This window comes from Hippocampus zosterae, chromosome 8 (genome assembly GCF_025434085.1).
Source record: "Hippocampus zosterae strain Florida chromosome 8, ASM2543408v3, whole genome shotgun sequence".
NCBI classification, from domain to species: Eukaryota; Metazoa; Chordata; class Actinopteri; order Syngnathiformes; family Syngnathidae; genus Hippocampus; species Hippocampus zosterae.
The window spans coordinates 4,694,450-4,712,387 of NC_067458.1; the positions used below are offsets into that span (position 1 = coordinate 4,694,450).

Sequence of the window (17,938 nt, forward strand, 5' to 3'; positions counted from 1 at the left end):
TAATTTTCACCCGAAGTATAAACAAAATTGGAATTCCTGCATGACATTCTCCTTGCAGATAACTTTGGCCCTTTCACCGCATTCAAGGAATAGTCAACATTTTCACAAAAAAGGTCTGATTTGCTTCTTTGCGGGGACTCACACAAAAATATTGATACCACTCTCACATCTGTCATGAGACGTTTTAGCATAATAACTGGAGACAGTGGTAAGAATCTGGCTGTTTTTGAACTACGAAACCAAGAAAAACAATAGGGCTGCCGCCAAAATGTGCTTAACCTGTTATAATCACAATTGTTTTGCTCTTGAAAAAAGTATGAGGTTCTACCGTTTTTATATTTATGCTGACAAATGTATCTTTCATCACCTGTATTTTATTTTAAGATTTGCTCAGAGCAAGGATAGTGCCTCAGCTGTTTCTCTTGGCTCTCTCTTGACTGTTGACTTCATACTAATTCTGTGCATGCATGTGTGTGTGTTAAATTGGAGTTCAGGGTGAAAGATAAAAGACACACACGCTGACATTCCGAATACCATCTGAGAGCAGTCAGAGTCGTATGTTTCTAGTTTATTGGACTGATTAGTCAGGGGGTAGGGGTCATGGGTTACAAATCAGGAAGCTAGCAGATGTCAAACAGGTTCGTCCTATGTTTTGGGGTCTCCTTGTGTGACCTCACTAGTTGACAGTGCCGCTTGCCTTTGGTAATCGCCAGGGAATGTGAATTGCGGAACTCATCCTAATGTCTTGGTCTTGTAAAATACTGGACTGAAATCTATCTGGCTCAGGGGGGACAAAATAAACTAAGGCTTTCGAGAAACATTCTTTATGCAAGCACACAGAAAATGAGAAAGATCACCAATTCTAATATTAAACTTTGGCCTGTGCATAAAGGCTAACCAGGTAAAGTGTCTGGCCAGTGGGAGGCATGCCATGGGGGATGTCGTTCTAATCAGATCCTTTTTTTTGTAGTTGTAATTAAATACAGGGCTATGAAGTACTAACGAGACACAGGCTCTCAGTTGTAAGAGCCAAGACCTCACAATTTGTTCCTCGAGGCAAAAGTAGACTTGCAGTGGATATCTTCAGTCTATGTTGTGGTAGCTACTGAAAAAGTTATTGTCATGCTTGTCCAGTCTCGCTCACCTTTCATGCTATTATTAATCGAATTGGCTAAACAGACTCCGTTGAGACCGAAGAGAAAATGAGACTTTTCCCATCTGCTTATCCTGTCAAGGGTCATGGCAGGGGCTGGAGTTTAGAGATATTGAATATTTGATTTTATTGTAACACTACAGAGTTTTGCATTTTGTTCATTAATGTTCAACATTTTGTATAACAAGTTGGCAACATGCACAGCCACATAAAGCCCTCCTTGTGGCTAAAGCCCAAAGCGAAATGTAAAGATTTTGCTTGAATGACAATGCCTTTCTATCTCTCTCCTATTTGCTGCAGACCCGTCAGCTCCAGACCCTCCAATAAATATTCGGGTAAGCAACCAAACTCTGGTTGGGATGACTTCACAAGCAGGATCTTGCTTCACAGAAAGGTATTGAGCAAACATGAACACCTAAATTGTTTATTTTACTTTGTATTTGCTGGTGCTGTTGATAAGTATCTTTTCTGCGCATTTGATCAGCAGTTATATTCATCTACTGGTAATCAATCAATTAAATAACAGACTCACTGTATACTGTAGTTTCCCTTTAAAATAAATGAGCAAATATTTTAAGTTACCGCTGCCCATATGGTGACAGAAAGGTTAAAAAAAGGTGACAATAGCCACAATAAATTCAGACGACTAACGAAGAGCAATTTCATCGCAATATCAATTATTTCAAATTACCCACCTTTATTTTTGATCAACAAAAACAGGCCATAACAAAACCAACTCCATATTCAAAACCATTTTTATCCTGCAAAACAAACACCATAAAATGAAATTGGAAAATAAGTAAATTAAAATAATCACTCCCAGTCTTCAAAACTGGGCATCAAATCCATATCCCTTTATGACATGTTTTGTAAAATGTTGAAAATGAAACCGTTTCTTTTCTAAACTAATGAGGTTACTAAAAGCCTTTGCTTGAAGAACTTGTCTTAGGGAAAGTGATAGATTCAAGACCGCTTTGGGAACTGGTTGCTGGAGACATGTTAGTTTGACTCCTGAAACTTTCCATCCCCAGCATTAAGAAAGGCATCTCATCTTGTCAAATCAAGTACTACACTTGTTGCATACTCGGAATTGGCTGACATTTACGTATGGTGTGTTTTGACATCTTTACCTCTCTCCTTAGGTTAGGGGGGAGTGGAATCACTGTGACCGTCTTAATACACTGGAACCCCCCTCAGGATGGAGACTTGCCAGTCCACAACTACAGAGTCACGTGGATGTCTCGACATAGGACACAAAAAACCACACACCTAGCACATGCAAACATGCATGAATTACATAATAACATGCAAACCCAGTTTACACAGCCACATGCACACCAGGAGAGTAAAAAAAGGAGCAACAGCAGGGTGACCCAGGGGGTAAGGAACTTTTCATTCACATTAATTAGAAAATGCAAGGGCACCCTAGTGGTTGACTGGTTAGCGCGTAAGTGTTGAACTCCGGTCCTGGAGGGCTGCTGACCTGCACGTTTTCCAAGTCCCCCTGTTGCAACACACATGATTCAAATGATCAGGTCATCAGCAAGGTCTGCGGAAGCCTGCCATTGAACTTGTTCATTTGAATCAGGTGTGTTGCAACAGGGAGACTTGGAAAACATACAGGACAGCGGCCCTCCAGAACCTGAGTTTGACACCGCTGGGTTAGCGGCTTGGCCTCACAGTGCAGAGGTGCATGATTTGATTCTGGCTCTGGCCTTTCTGTGTGGGGTTTGCATGTTGTGCTTGGGTGGGTTTTCTAAGGGTACTCCGGTTTCATCCCACGTTCCAAAAATATGTGTGGTGTACAGTTCACGGTGTACCCTGCCTACCGCCCGAAGACAGCTGGAATCATCTTCAGCACACCCCCATGACTTGTGTGAGGATAAGTGGATGGATGGATATGGATGGATGGATGGATGGATGGATAGACAATGCAGTGATAGACAGGAGGGACAGAGGAAGTAATCACTTTACATTACATTTGAGTTTGTTTGTTCACAAAAAATGCTTCACAAGCCAGGGCTTTAGGACAGTGTATGACATTTAAAAATCATTGGAGGCCTGTCATGGAGATTTTTCATGCACAATGTCCGTCTCAGTCTTCTATATCTATTCTGTTGTAAGACCTGAACAGATTTATGCTCTTCTGTTTAAGGTGTATGCTACTTAAGCACGCAGATAAACAGCATAGTTAAAGATATCACAGCCACATAATAATTATTTGAGATAGGAAATAGAGTTTGTGAAGTAAGTTTCCAATGTTATATTAAAAGCTTAATATAGGTAGGATTCAAGACATTCTACACATTTTCTGACTTTTTTTGTTTTTATTTTGAAATGTTGTTTATACTGTATGTTCGAAATACATTAGTTTTCCGTTAGACAAGCAATTGTCAGAGGCCATAACTTTGTCAAAAGAGCAAAGATACCATTTTGGTTGTGTGATAAAGCACTGACATAAAATGACAACTGAGCCCCATACAGTCCCGTGAAATATTATTTGCCCTCTTCTTTATTTTTGTGTTCTTTGCATATTTATCACATACAAAAGTTTCAGTACACCAAACCAATTTTAATATCACACAGACACTCCCCAAAGAAATGCAAAATGCGGTTTTGAAATGCTAATTTAATTTAGTAAGCCATAAAAAAAATCCCAAACCACCTGTCCCTATGAATAAGTAACCCACTCCCCCCGCCCCCACAGTTTTAGGAAAGCTGAGTTTATTTTCACAGGCAACACCCTTGCACCACATTTGTCGAATCCAGAAATCACATAAATAGAATCTGTCAGACAAAGTGAAGTCAGCTACAAGATCTCAAGAAACAAATGCGTCATGCCACGAGCTGAAGAAATTCAAGAAATTAGAAAAAAGTTATTGAAATATATCAGTCTGGAAAAGGTTACAAAGCGAACCACTGTCAGAGCCATTACCCACAAATGGATAAAACTGGGAACAGTGATAAACATTCCCAGGTGTGGTCGACCAGCTAATATTACTCATCCAAGAGGTTGCAAAAGAACCTAGAACAACACCCAAAGAACTCCAGACCTCGCTGGCCTCAGTTCAGATCAGTGTTCTCTACCATAAGAAAGACTCTGGCCAAAAATTACATCCATGGGAGAGTTCCCAGGCAAAAAAACACTGCTGTCCAAGAAGAACACAAAGGCTCATATCACATTTGCCAAAAGACATCTTGATGATCCTCAAGACATTTGGAAAAAAACAGTCTGTGGACTGATGAGACAAAAATTTGACTTTTTAGAAGATGTGCAGCCCGTGATGTCTAGGGTAAAAATGGCACCGCATTTGATAAAAACATTATCTCAACAGTGAAGAATGGTGGTTGCATTGTGAAGGTCTGTGGCTGCTTTACTGCCTCAGGACCAGGACAACTTGCTGTGATTGATGGCACAATGAATTCTGCTGTCTACCAGAAAATCCTGAAGGAGAATGTTCGACAATAAGTTTAGGCCCTCAAACTCAAGCGCTCTTGGATCATACAGCAGGACAACGATCCAAAACACACCAGTAAGTCCACCTCTAAATGGCTAAAAAAAAAACAAGATTAAGGTTTGGGAGCAGCCAAGTCAAAGTTCGGATTTGAATCCAACTGAGATGCTGTGGTGTGACCTTAAATGTGCAGTTCAGCTAGAAAACCCTCCACTATGGCGTAGTTGAAGCCATTCTGTGAAGACTGTGCCAAAATTCCTCCATAGCAACATCAATGACGAAGCACCAATTATTGCAAATGCTTTATTTTGGATATTGGTGACAAGAGGATTAGGGGGGTATTTACCTTTTCACATAGGTACAGGTGGGTTTAGATTTTTTTTTCGTGCCTCAATAAAATAAATTGGCATTTAGAAACTGCATTTTGTATTTCCTTGGTTTGCCACTGTGTGATATTAAAATTGTTTTGATTAACTGAAATCTTTGTGTGAGATAAATATGCAAAGAACACAGAAATTACAAAGGGGGCAAATACATTTTCAAGGCTGTAGATTAGCTGTACCAAAGAGATTTGACTATTCTGCAGTCTGCTTTTTCTGAATAGTGTTGAAATCAGATGAAAACAATGTAATGTATGTGCCAGTGTCAGGTTGGTCCAAATTGACACTCAAGAATAACCAAAAAGGAGGAGACAGGAGACTCGATTCTGGTACCAGGAGGGAACGAGGAGAAGCGTTCGGTTTCAGTTCTCCGCACGTAACCCTTAACACTCAACCAAACAATAATCGAACAAAATATGACTGGCTTCAGAATTGGCACAATTCATTCATTCATTCATATGTAGTTAGTAAATAATTCCATCATTGTATTTCTGATAAATCCACTCCATGTACACATCTTTGTATACAGCGATGGTTGATTCAAGTTGCTCTATAAACACAGTTGAGTTGAGTTGTACAATTAATAAAATATAACAATCAAATTTCTCCGTCGTACCGGCCCATCGAAGGAAGGTGTAACCCCAAAGCGGCCTCAAAGATGAGTTTGACACCCCTGGTCTAGATCTATTCGCAAAATGTAGGTTATTATTAAAAAAATACACCCCCATTCACATGTGCTAAAGGAGAGCACAAATCCCACATAAAAAAGGAGAACAGTCGACCATGTGTTAGTGTGATCATATAACAGGAAATGACATGCCACCACTGATATTCTAGCATGTCGACAGAAACACACCCTAAATGAGTGCAAAGGTGTCTTGAAACTTCTTCCGCCGGTCGTTTGATGTTCCCAGTAACTAAAATACTGTGCCCATCGCGTCACCGGACTTCGCTCACCTTCCTCAGTGGATGTTTCTGTCGAGATGACCTTTTTACGATGTCCATCAAACGGTGTGGTCATCAACACTTCAAAGAAACACAATGTTTGTTTTTCATGTTTCGAATCAGAGCCATGTCTGCTGGAACCTGCTGTGAAAAAGCACAATCGTCCTACGGCAATCTCAATTCATTTTTTTCTAAACATTCTCACATATTGTCAACCGAATCAGCTTAATTTCCTAGTTCACAATTTTGTAGAAATTATCAATAATATATATAGTCTCCCAAACAATATTTCGAACAAAGAAGAAAACACCATTCTCGTAATATTAACATATAAGTCAATTCAATTTCAATTCAATTTCTTTAATTGAATTTTAACCATATACTTTCAGACTTGCTACCAATACTGCAGATTGTGGATGGCAGGAGCAAGAGTGTCTCAAATAAAATGTGAAACATGCATTCCATTTTATCAATTTTCGACCCATTTTGGAAAAGCCTCAACCAAACCCCGGCAATATGGCATCCCCTCATTAATTCAACGAAAACCATCTACATTATCTGAAATGGAGATGTAGTTCAAAATGTACCGTATTCCAACATTGGTTAAAACCATAGGTTGTATCATGTTTCCGAGCCAGAGACACCATTCCCCCTGCCAATGCGCGAGATAATCCATGACACAAAAAAGAAGTTTGGGTTCACTGCCCAATTTGTTGCCGCATATAAAACAGAAGTGAACTGAACCCAAAACGTTATCATGTTGCTGTTAGTCAGCAAGTCCCCCCTAAAAAAAATAAATCGCTGCCGTGTGAGCCGCGTAACTATCACAACATGATACAAAAACGAACAACATTCGTCACACTGAATTAACAATACTTCACGTGTTATACAACATACTCCACTTCACAAGGCACATTCACAACAACCGCGACCTTAACAAAGAAAGTAAAAACAAATTTTTCATGTCCTCGTCAAAAAGACCTTCAAGCATTAGAAAGAAAAGCCAAATGAGCTCCTACTGCAGGCATCGCACGTCACTATAGTTAGTCACAACGAGGTCAAAATATGGAAGACATATAAGTCATTGTTGAGTGAATGCAGGAGCCAAAACTCTTCCAGGTAGAAATGCGTCTGTCTATCTGTAGGTCTTGCGTAATGTGCAACAGGCATTCAAACTTGAGGTTTTTGTGCAATTTTTGAGAGAAAAAAATGTGGAGATGTGAATAAATTAGAATTTCAGTTTCGTCAGATGTTTCTGTGGTATCTATTTTGATCATGTATCAGAACTTTAGCCTCAACTTTAGCCTCAATATATGAACATAAACATGAATGTTTCAAACCTTTTAGTGATAGTGTGCTCATCTGGAGTTAGCTATACTCAATACAGTAGTGATGGCGATCCCAGACTAAGCCAGTTGGAGCCATTTATCTTCAGTCAGGTCCTCTGTTCTGCTTGACTGGGAGGCCAGGAATTTAAATAAGGCTTCTTAACAAGTGTTTTTACCCACAGCTGCATCTACTTACTAGAAACAGAGAGAGACAACATCACAACAAGGTAGCAGCAAGAAGAACAGAGGAACAAAATGTGTAATGTGCTGGTCATTTCAATGTCCATTGTTAAAGAAAATGAAGCTCATGTTTATGTCGAGGAGGATTTTATGCATGTTGTGGGATATGCAGCATTAACAATGTAAAAGAATATTGAAGGAAGCCTCCTCAAACATGAACATCTTTGCAGAATTAGTGGTTAAGACTGTACTTTTTTCATGTAATATCCTCTGACATTAAACTCTAGAATCAAAATTCAGGCTTTTTTTTCACAGTGTCGCATATATGTGTACACACGCACACACACACACACACGCACACACACACACACACACACACACACACAGGCCATATGTTTTGTCTATCTTGCTTGCGCTAGAAATACTTCAACCTCGTTTTCTCTGCTGAACACCAAAGAACCGCTTTTCACTCAGGTCTGTGACATTTTGGCTTACACACGTACACGCACACACACACGCATACACACACGCACACATACACACACATGCACAAAAGTGTTATCGTCTAAACATCTCTTTGTTGTGGCTGGTTCAGGTCCATACAGGCAGATTAATTTGCTTGACTAAGAATCAGTAATGAGCTGTCAGTCAAACAGCGGTCTAATACAGAACAGGTTTGGCCTGTCAGTCAAATGGGAGGGCACACACATCCGTCCCTGTGTGAACAGGGGGTGAGGGGGGAGAGATATTGAAGAATATGAAGGCCTGGTGGATGATGAATATAACATTCACAATGCCTGTGGTGGTTTTAGAAGCCACAGACCTTTGGCATAATTTCCTTAGGACACCAGTCAGGAACCTGAAAAAACATTGGAACAGATTTAATAGTGAAAATTCCATTTTTTTTTAAATCACCTTTCCATTTTTATGTTGTGTCATAGGTGCAGTGTGATGTGTGGCTACAGGGTCTTCGTCCTGATACTTCCTACTTCCTCTCTGTACAATCAGTGGCCTACTGGGGTCAGAAGAGACTAAAGAGCCCAAGAGCCCACATTGTCTTTACTACAGTCTCTTGTAAAGGTAAATGATATTAAATGTCCTGTTAGTGACTTGACATACTTGGCTGTTGATTTCTGAAATGAGAGATGCATTATAGGATCGGAGAATAAAATCTCATACGAGAGCAGGGTCAAAACTACTGCCTTTCAAAATAAAACTGGAATAGTACCCATCAAAGCCAATTTTCTAGTTGGGAAAAATGATTATTTTTGGGTGTCTGCATGCTACTTCCTTGGTCGTAAAGTAGAACAAAAGATGTCATGAGCATACGAATGGTGCTTTTTTCAGAAATTCCCGTATCCATTTAGTATCGCAAGTCTTGATGAAAATATGATGCCGGGGTTCTAACTTGACCCATGCAACATTTCTCCATAGAGTTGAATGAAATTGTCGGGCTGTGCTAAACTGGTACTCCAACACTTTTTGTTCTTTTATTTATGATGGAAGAAGCCAATGGGGTGGCACGGTGGCGATGGGTTAGCACCTCACAGTGCAGAGGTGCAGGATTCGATTCCTGTGCGGAGTTTGCATGTTCTCCGCATGCCTGTGTGGGTTTTCTTCAGGTACTCCGGTTTCCTCCCACATTCCAAAAACATGCATGGCAGGTTAATAGAACACTCTAAATTGTCCTTAGGTGTGAGTGTTGTGTGTGATGGTTGTTCGTCTCACTATGCCCTGGCTGGCAAGCAGTTCAGGGTGTAACCCACCTACTGCCTGAAGACGGCTGGGATAGGCTGCAGCACACCCGTGAACCTCGTGAGGAGAAGTGGATTCGAAAATTTATGGTTGGAAGCCATTGGGCAAACTGAAATGCACTGCACCATTTAAATTTTGGGGAGAAAGAAAGAAAGGAAAAAATCCAACCATCCATTATCCGAGCTGCCCTATTGGCTTCTTCCATTCTAAATAAATGAATGAAGAATGTCTCGAATCGAACCCTAAAGAAAAAAGAAATGAAAAAAAAGCAGCGAGAGAGAGAAAGTGAGTGAAAGAATTTAAGAACATTTGTAAGCTGTCAAAATCCTGACAGAGGAAAACAAGTTACAACAAGTAGGAATAATTTTCGCATACTGGGTTGTAAGAATAAAGTATAGTACCGGTAATAAAAGCAGGGGTGCGCAATACGTTAGTCCCAATCGACCAGTAGCCCATGCACCCTAAGCATCCTATAAATTTAAATTAAAATAAAAAATCAAGTCACCTTTAACATACGGTTGTGCGTGACCTCCATCACCGGAAGTTGTTAGCGGTCAGCAGTCCGCAATTGCAGCTTGCTATCAGAGCTGTTGAGATATATATTTTTTTATTATTATTATTTTTCTCATTCAAAGAGAATTTCTCATTTGTTTCATGTACAATTCACCGATGGCACTTGTAAAGGATGGGAATCTGGGGTGCCAGGAGAAGCATGTTAAAACAGTACAAGTACATGTGATGCACTTAACACGCTGCAAAGCGTGTCACATGCCTGTACCATGCAGGACAGTGCCCCCATAGGATGGGGTTTGGACACCCCTGCCGTACATTATGCATTTTTTTGCAAGGACTCCAACCTGACTGAGACGCCTGAGATTTATTTATTTTTAACTCTTAATACTGTTTCATGCCATTAATTGGTGCCATCTCTGAAGTTCAAAGCACATTACACTGATTCATACATAACTGAGTTCATGATACGGCAGTTGAATTTGTCCGCATGCTCCGGTTCCCTCCATGTTTGTAAACTCACTGGCACATGCCGAGCGTGGAAAGTGGCAAGTTAATAGTGGTCCAGGCAGCGAAAGTATATCTAGATAACCTCTCAATTGACGCAGCGCAAGAATATATGCCAGCTGCAGCTCAATTATCAGCCACGTATTAACAATTTCATACAGAACATGTTACCATTTATATTTCAAAAAGTAACCATTTGTGAGGCTGAAAGGTCAGATGAAGTCATTGAGTGTCATTGAGTGAACAATAATTAAGTCTTGTTTTGCACTTTGACCACTACTTTCCAAGGGTAACAGCATATGTTCATAAACCTTGTGTATCACATCCCGAAATACCCACTGTATTGTTGTTTTATCAGAACAATACTTGCTTGAGAGTGAAATCAATGCATGAAACATGACATGCATGTAACTGTGTTGTGGCTGATGAAGCACATTCAAAAGCAGAAATCTCACGATGATTTGAATGAAACTCATTTTTGAAATGTTTATTTCAATTTTATTCTGAGTAAATTAAATGTGTCAGTAATACATTTTAAAAGCGGCCCTTTCTCCCCCTCCCCCCCATCCCTTGTCAATTAGATTCAACCAAAGGAGAAGACTTCACTAATGAGCTCCCCTCTGCATCTTCCTCATGGTCCCCATCTGCGTCCTTGGCTCATTCCCTCTCATCCTCTTCCCCACCCCCTCCTGATCTCCCCCTTTTGTCATATCTTCCTCAACCTGAATCCCCTCTTGACCCTGTCATCCCTGGTGACCTTCGCCTCGAGGTTGCTGCCCCCCATTACCGTAGCGGTCAGCTGCAGGTCAAGGTGTTCTGGAAGTGGTCTAACCATGGTGAGTTGATCTAGACCAGAGGTGGGCAAACTACGGCCCGCACGCCGAATCCGGCCCGTTGGAACTTTTAATCCGGCCCGCCGAAGGTTGGTCCACAATTAAGGTTCGATGTGAATGATTGCATTCATTTGCATTGGACTTGTAATGACACGCATTTCACCACCAGATGGCGCATTGACTGTAAGTTGCAGAACACGGGGGGATCTTTTCGACCACCTAGGACAGGGGTCCCCAAACTTTTTCCTGTGAGGGCCACATAACTTTTCCCTTCTCTGATGGGGTGCCGGTGTCAGTTTGTAACATCAACGATCGTAGGGGAGCTTAAAAAATTTATTGTTTCCCAGAAAGCCACACATAACCAAATAACCCTTTCCAGGTTCTTTACAGGAAAAAAAAAAGTCAGGAAACAAATAACACTATTAATGAAATAAATAACAACTAAATAACCCTCTCTGAGTTCTTCACAGAAAAAAAAACAGGAAATAAATAACTAAACAACTCTCTCTCTTTATAGCCCCTTGAAATCTACAGAAAGAGTTCTCCCATCTACGAGAACGCCACCTACCTTGTCTTGTTTATGTCTGCTACCGTCTTGTTCATGTGTTCTACTAATTAAACTGAGACACAACTAAAACACTGAAACATTCTATGGTGTGTAAATAACTTTGTGACCTTGATTTCAATCCTATTTGCGTCATGGGTCATTTTGCCCCGAAGACCACCTTTGTACTTTTTTTTGTACAGCTTCCATGGAAATGTGAATAAAAAAAACATTTCATTTTTTCTGCAGTTGGGGACAATCTAGGAAAAGTCATAAAATTTCAAGTAAAAAATCATTTAGGGGGGTTTTGGGGTGTTTTTAACACAGGTATGGGTCATTTTGACCCGAGGACAACAGGAGGGTTAGAGGGCGGGGTCAAATGTAGTTTGGGGACCCCTGACCTAGGACCTCTGTATCGCTCTACTTCTACTGGTCTGATCACAACCCATCTGCAGCAATGCACAGGCTAAAATAGGTCATCAACAACATTGTTGTCATTTTAAAAAAGTATATTAATACAGTACTTTCATGCTTTTGTTCTGTTGATGTTTGATATGGACTGTCAACAAATGCAGTTTTTTTAATGTACCATAGCTTGTGCTGACCTGGCCCTTCTGTCAAATTTTAAAAGTCAATGCGGCCCCCGAGCCAAAAAGTTTGCCCACCCCTGATCTAGACACACACGACTGCTGAGGACATTGTAATCGCATAATAATTGTTTTCCTCCATTGTGGCGCAAATAGAAGTGATCAAATCAACAAACAACCACAAAATAGAATCACCAACATGGATCTGTGGTAAATTCGCAAGTCTCCATATTTGCGTTATTGACTGAATCTTAATTTTGTCCTGATATCTTACTTGTTTAACTTACTTAAAGTATTAATTGTATGAAAATAGTGGGAAAGCGGCATATTCTCACATCTGCTTAAGTTAAAAAAAGATACCGCTGTGCACTTTATTTGCAGTGTATAGATTCTCTTGTTGACTGAAGTGTGTCACTTCTGCACTTTCATTAAGTGCACATACTCTGGGTGGAGTGACGATAAAATGTGAGTGTTCCTTGTCTAAACACCTTTCTTGCATGTATTCTAACAGAGACTTGAGCATCTTTTCTCTTTCGTGCTCACCGTATTAAAAGGCATAGTGTTAGTTATGGGTGCTATTTCTGTGTTTAACACATACACAAGACGCATTGTATTATTGGACGCAGGCATGGTACGTACGCTAGCTTAAAAACACGGTAGCATGCATGCACGCTAGGGTATGTGGGAGCAAAATTGAGTTTAGTTGTACATAAAAATAAAAATTAAATCCTCTTCTTACCCCTCGGGTGGTGTCCGTCCCTCATTCAGCTCGGGTCCTCTACCAGAGGCCAGGAAGCTTGAGGGTTCTGCGCAGTATCCTTGCTGTTCCCAGCACTGCACATTTCTGGACTGAGATGTCCGATGTTGTTCCCAGGATATGTTGCAACCACTCATCTAGTTTGGGGGTCACTGCCCCGAGTGCTCCGACCACCACAGGCACGACTGTCACCTTTACCTTCCAGGCTCTCTTCAGCTCCTCTCTGAGCCCCTGGTATTTCTCGAGTTTCTCGTGTGCCTTTTTTCTGATGTTTCCATCACTTGGGACCGCCACATCCACTACAATGGCTTTCCTCTGCCCTTTATATATATGATCATGATATCTGGTTGGTTCGCCATTACCATCTTGTCAGTCTGGATCTGGAAGTACCACAGGATCTTCGCTCGGTCATTCTCCACCACCTTCGGAGGTGTTTCCCATTTTGACCTTGGGGTTTCCAGTCCATACTCGGCGCAGATGTTTTGGTAGACTATGCCAGTCACCTGGTTATGGCGTTCCATGTAGGCTTTCCCTGCCAGCATCTTACACCCTGCAGTTATGTGTTGGATCGTCTCAGGTGCCTCTATGCACAACCTACACCTTGGTGTCTGGTGTGGTATATCTGGGCCTCAATGGCTCTGGTGCTCAGGGCCTGCTCCTGAGCACCCAGGATGAGTGCCTCTGTGCTGTCCTTCAGGCCAGACCTCTCTAGCCACTGATAGGACTTCTTGAGATCGGCCACTTCAGTTATGGTCCGGTGTTACATCCCGTGTAGGGGCTTGTCCTCCCATGATGGCCCCTCTTCCCGCGTCTCATCCTCTTTTCCGCATTGTCTGAGACATTCTCTGAGTATGTCATCCGTTGGAGCCTTCTCCTTGATGTATTCATGGAGCTTGGATGTTTCATCCTGGACAGTGGCTCTCACACTCACTAGTCCCCGGCCTCCTTCCTTTCGACTTGCGTACAGTCTCAGGGTGCTGGATTTGGGATGGAACCCTCCATGCATGGTTAGGAGCTTTCGGGTCTTAACGTCCGTGGTCTGAATCTCTTCCTTTGGCCACCTTATTATTCCTGCAGGGTATCTGATCACTGACAGGGCATAGAGAGAGAGAGAGAGAGAGAGAGAGAGAGAGAGAGAGAGAGAGAGAGAGAGAGAGAGAGAAAGGGGGGTGATTGGCCGCACATCTCTCTTCGCCTCCTCCTCATCAATAGCAATTAGTTTTCTTATCATAAACACATCGCCTGCGCAATTATCATCCTAATGCATCTTTACATTTATGATTCTAGTAGTATATGACTGCTTTCCACACAATTAAAAAAAATACATTGTTTGTGTGAGATGACAACTTTTTTCCTTGATAAGCTACAAATTTGCATTTCGGTGTCATAATATCACAACTTTATTGTGTGGGCCTAAAATTCCTTGGAAGGATCCCAAGTTTGATTTCCAAAATCAAAAAAATGTTTTTGAAAGTTTAAATAAATGATAGCATGAAAATGAATCTTGGAATGTGATTTTTATTCATTCATTCATTCATCTTCCGAGCCGCTTGATCCTCACTAGGGTCGCGGGGGGTGCTGGAGCCTATCCCAGCTGTCTTCGGGCACTAGGCGGGGGACACCCTGAATCGGTTGCCAGCCAATCGCAGGGCACACAGAGACGAACAAGCATTCACACTCACACTCACACCTAGGGAAAATTTAGAGTGTTCAATCAGCCTGCCACGCATGTTTTTGGAATGTGGGAGGAAACCGGAGCACCCGGAGAAAACCCACGCAGGCCCGGGGAGAACATGCAAACTCCACACAGGGAGGCCGGAGCTGGAATCGAACCCGGTACCTCTGCACTGTGAAGCCCACGTGCTAACCACTGGACTACCGGGATGCCCTGTGATTTTTACCAAACTTTAAAAAAAACAAACATGTTTTTGGTTGTAGTTATTGTGAACAATTACAGTTTGATTTACAGTAGGTTTTATGTTGTGAGGCATATGGAAGGTGAAAAGGTTCACAATACATCCTTTTTTAATGACAAAAATATTGTGCTTTACTGATGATTCACTACTCAATGAGAAACTCCTTCATGTTTGTAAAAGAAACATTGACTGCGAATGAAATCTGGGTCTTTATTATATTAAAAGGATGGTAGCATAGCAGGAATTTTTGCCCTGAATTGTTCCTGCAGATTTCCTCTTCTGATACAATCTACAGTAATCAGCATCGAACAAACTGTAGCTTGAGGAAAAAACAAAACCCCAAAAAAACATGTGTCTCCACACTCGTCTATCCTGTAGATTTTGGCAGCTGGGAAGTAAGAAGAGATATAAAATGAGTCACACATCACTTCTGACCGTCATAAAAAATGAATGTACATAAACAGGATTTTGACATGTTGGTTTTGTCCCTACTCCCTTACAATACAAACGCTCAATGTCTCTTGTTTTGTTATATTGCAGCCAGAAATCGTCACCCTGGTCCATACATTGTGCGATGGCGCCCGCATACCTGCAGCGCTAATGTTACAAGCACCGAGGGCACAGCAAATGTGCAGGTACATCCTAATGGCGAATTAATGATGTGTCAAAGTGGCTGGTTTCGGGGTTACATGTGTGAATGTGAATCAGTGGCAGGTTGGGTTTCAACAACATAACTAATTTTTTTCCCCATTGGAATGCCCCCATCTTCTGTGTTTGTGTAACCTCGCTCTTGGCCATCATCACTTTTTCCGGCCTCACGTCTGTCATCATCTTTGGCTCCGATTTCTTAGCTTCTATTAAATTGTGTCATCTACACAGATAGCAAACACCGACAAAAAAGAAGGAGAAAAAAAAGAAAATACCACCCCTGATAGGTGTGAATCCATTCAATAACACCATAAAACAAAATGTTTACTCACAAAACAAAATACAAAATGATACAAGGGGAGAGCATTAGTCCAAAATGCAATGATGGTCATTTGATCATCTGTAGTAAAGATGGTAATACACAATCAGTGCTAGCTGAAAAAGAAACGGGTTTGCTACATTTTTGTATGAAAATTTTAGTCATTGAAAATGATTTGTTTTGTTCAGCGAAGTGCATAATTTTCTAATACGATATTTTTCATTCTTTTGTCGTGCCACTGTACTTGGTTGTTGAAAGTGATCTTTTTCCAATATAAAGTAAATATCATAGCGGTTTCCAAAGTGGAAAAAAAACAATATGTCACTGAAATCATGAGTTCTCCCACAAACCAGGCCATCATATTTTCACCCTCTAGGGTATGCATTACACCGTTGAAGGCCTTCTGTTTGCATGTAAGTACTGGGTAGCTGTGGCAATGAAGGGTGATCCTGAGTCAGAAGCTGTTGCCTGGGTTACGACCCCAACTTGCTCCTCCATCAGGGTCAAAGGAGGCAAAGCCTTGCCCTGCCGCACCAAAGGTATATCTTATATTCATAAGCACCATTTTAATGATTCAGATTATACTGCAAGATGTTGTAAACGTTGTATCACGCACATTATTAGAGCAGGAGAACAAATACCGTCTTGTTTTGAAATGTAATGTCTCATATTCTTTGAGTCAGAGCGCCCCACAGCAGGCAGAAAGCTGATACTGCGCCCAGAGCGCCTGACGGCAGATTTTCAACGACTCGATGGTACGTTGCTGGCTGTGTTTCGCTGGAGGGTATCTCAACACGCACTGGACCTGGCAGAGGTTTATGGGTTCCAATTCACTTGGACTCTGCAGTCAGGTGTAACCTTTGAAGCAAAAAGCCATGAGGACACGCTTATCTCTCAGGCGCAGACAATTGCACCGGTGAGACAGAAATAATGTGCTGTTTATACAGCCTGAGTCTGAAGTACTAGTTATGCAGCCACTCATATGTCATCATTTCCATTACTGAAAATGTTTCTTACATTACAGTCTCAGCGGGCAGTGATAGTTCATGGCCTCCAGAGTGACAGTGATTACCAGGTACAGCTTCAGGTTTTAACAAGCGGAGGAAGCAACGGCACTGCAGTCTTAAAGACTTTTCACACTCCTGCAGTGTGAGGTAGTATTTTTTTTTCTTTTGATGGGGACATGTTTCAAAATATATGTAATTTTGTTTACCAAATCTTATCCCTCCCAAATTTCTATTTTAGGTCCAGGTGCTACTGGGCTCTACTGCACCACTCGTGTGTTCGATCCTGACATATTCCAAACTTTCTTTCGAAATTCAACTGGTTTTAATTGAGGTAGTAAAATGAGGTAGCATGTGAACATTTTCCTTCTCATCTTGATTGCCTGCCCCTCTGGTTCTCTTAAAAATCAGATGAGAAAGCTGATATAAGTGTTGGGGTGGTTTCTTTGTGTTTGTTTGTTTTGTAATCATAAATACAGTATAACAGGCTACAATACGTTTGACAAGAAATTTAAACAATAAATACAACTCTACATATATGGTGTACTGGACATCACATTGCTGGGCTGGAGATATATGCTCAATATTCCATTTTATAAGGCACTCTATGTCACTGGAACCAAATGAATTACGCAAAGTCGTATTGGACACCAGTTTGTCTTGTATTTCGTAGAAATAAAGACTCCCAATTGAAAATGTTCTAGCACTGACCTCAAGTACTTTGTATGAATAGAAGCTATAAATTGTGTTTATTGCAGTTTGGCTGCAACATTGTCATTCACGTGGTTCATTTTGCTAGAGTAAATGCAAAAAGTATTTCAGATATTGTTATTTTATTAACAGTTGTATTCAAATATGTAAGAAAACTTGTGCTTTTTATATTGTTGGCCTGTTCCAGCAAAGAATATTCATCATGACTTTTCCACACTGTTTTTGCTGTACTTGTGGAAGAAACAGAACTTATGTTGAGATTCCCTTTATGTTGCCTGTTTTATATGCTTTTATTGTAATTCTATTTTAATTACGTTGATTTGTGCACAATGTCTTCTACTTTTTCAGCTGACAGTTGTATTTATTGTTTGTTTTTGTAATTAAATAGAAAGTAACGATGTGTTGT

General features: G+C 41.0%; 1 protein-coding gene and 1 long non-coding RNA gene across 3 annotated transcripts in view; one reads left to right on the forward strand and one right to left on the reverse strand.

The window, feature by feature from the left end:
- The window catches only part of LOC127605739 (uncharacterized), an 81,856-nt gene extending 69,588 nt beyond the window's left edge, over positions 1–12,268 (reverse strand). The window contains exons 1-2 of the long non-coding RNA XR_007963635.1: positions 11,992–12,268; positions 11,146–11,265 (exon numbers count right to left, since the gene is read on the reverse strand). This is a non-coding gene — a long non-coding RNA (uncharacterized LOC127605739). The remainder of the gene's footprint in view (positions 1–11,145; positions 11,266–11,991) is intronic.
- anos1b (anosmin 1b) overlaps positions 1–17,932 on the forward strand; it is a 79,574-nt gene extending 61,642 nt beyond the window's left edge. For both annotated transcript variants that reach the window (XM_052073401.1, XM_052073402.1), the window contains exons 7-15: positions 1,454–1,547; positions 2,296–2,533; positions 8,383–8,521; positions 10,795–11,049; positions 15,391–15,485; positions 16,194–16,356; positions 16,501–16,733; positions 16,842–16,971; positions 17,063–17,932. In XM_052073401.1, the coding sequence (XP_051929361.1) occupies positions 1,454–1,547; positions 2,296–2,533; positions 8,383–8,521; positions 10,795–11,049; positions 15,391–15,485; positions 16,194–16,356; positions 16,501–16,733; positions 16,842–16,970 (1,346 nt within the window). In that variant the 3' untranslated portion in view covers position 16,971; positions 17,063–17,932. The remainder of the gene's footprint in view (positions 1–1,453; positions 1,548–2,295; positions 2,534–8,382; positions 8,522–10,794; positions 11,050–15,390; positions 15,486–16,193; positions 16,357–16,500; positions 16,734–16,841; positions 16,972–17,062) is intronic.
- Positions 17,933–17,938: the final 6 nt, after the last annotated feature.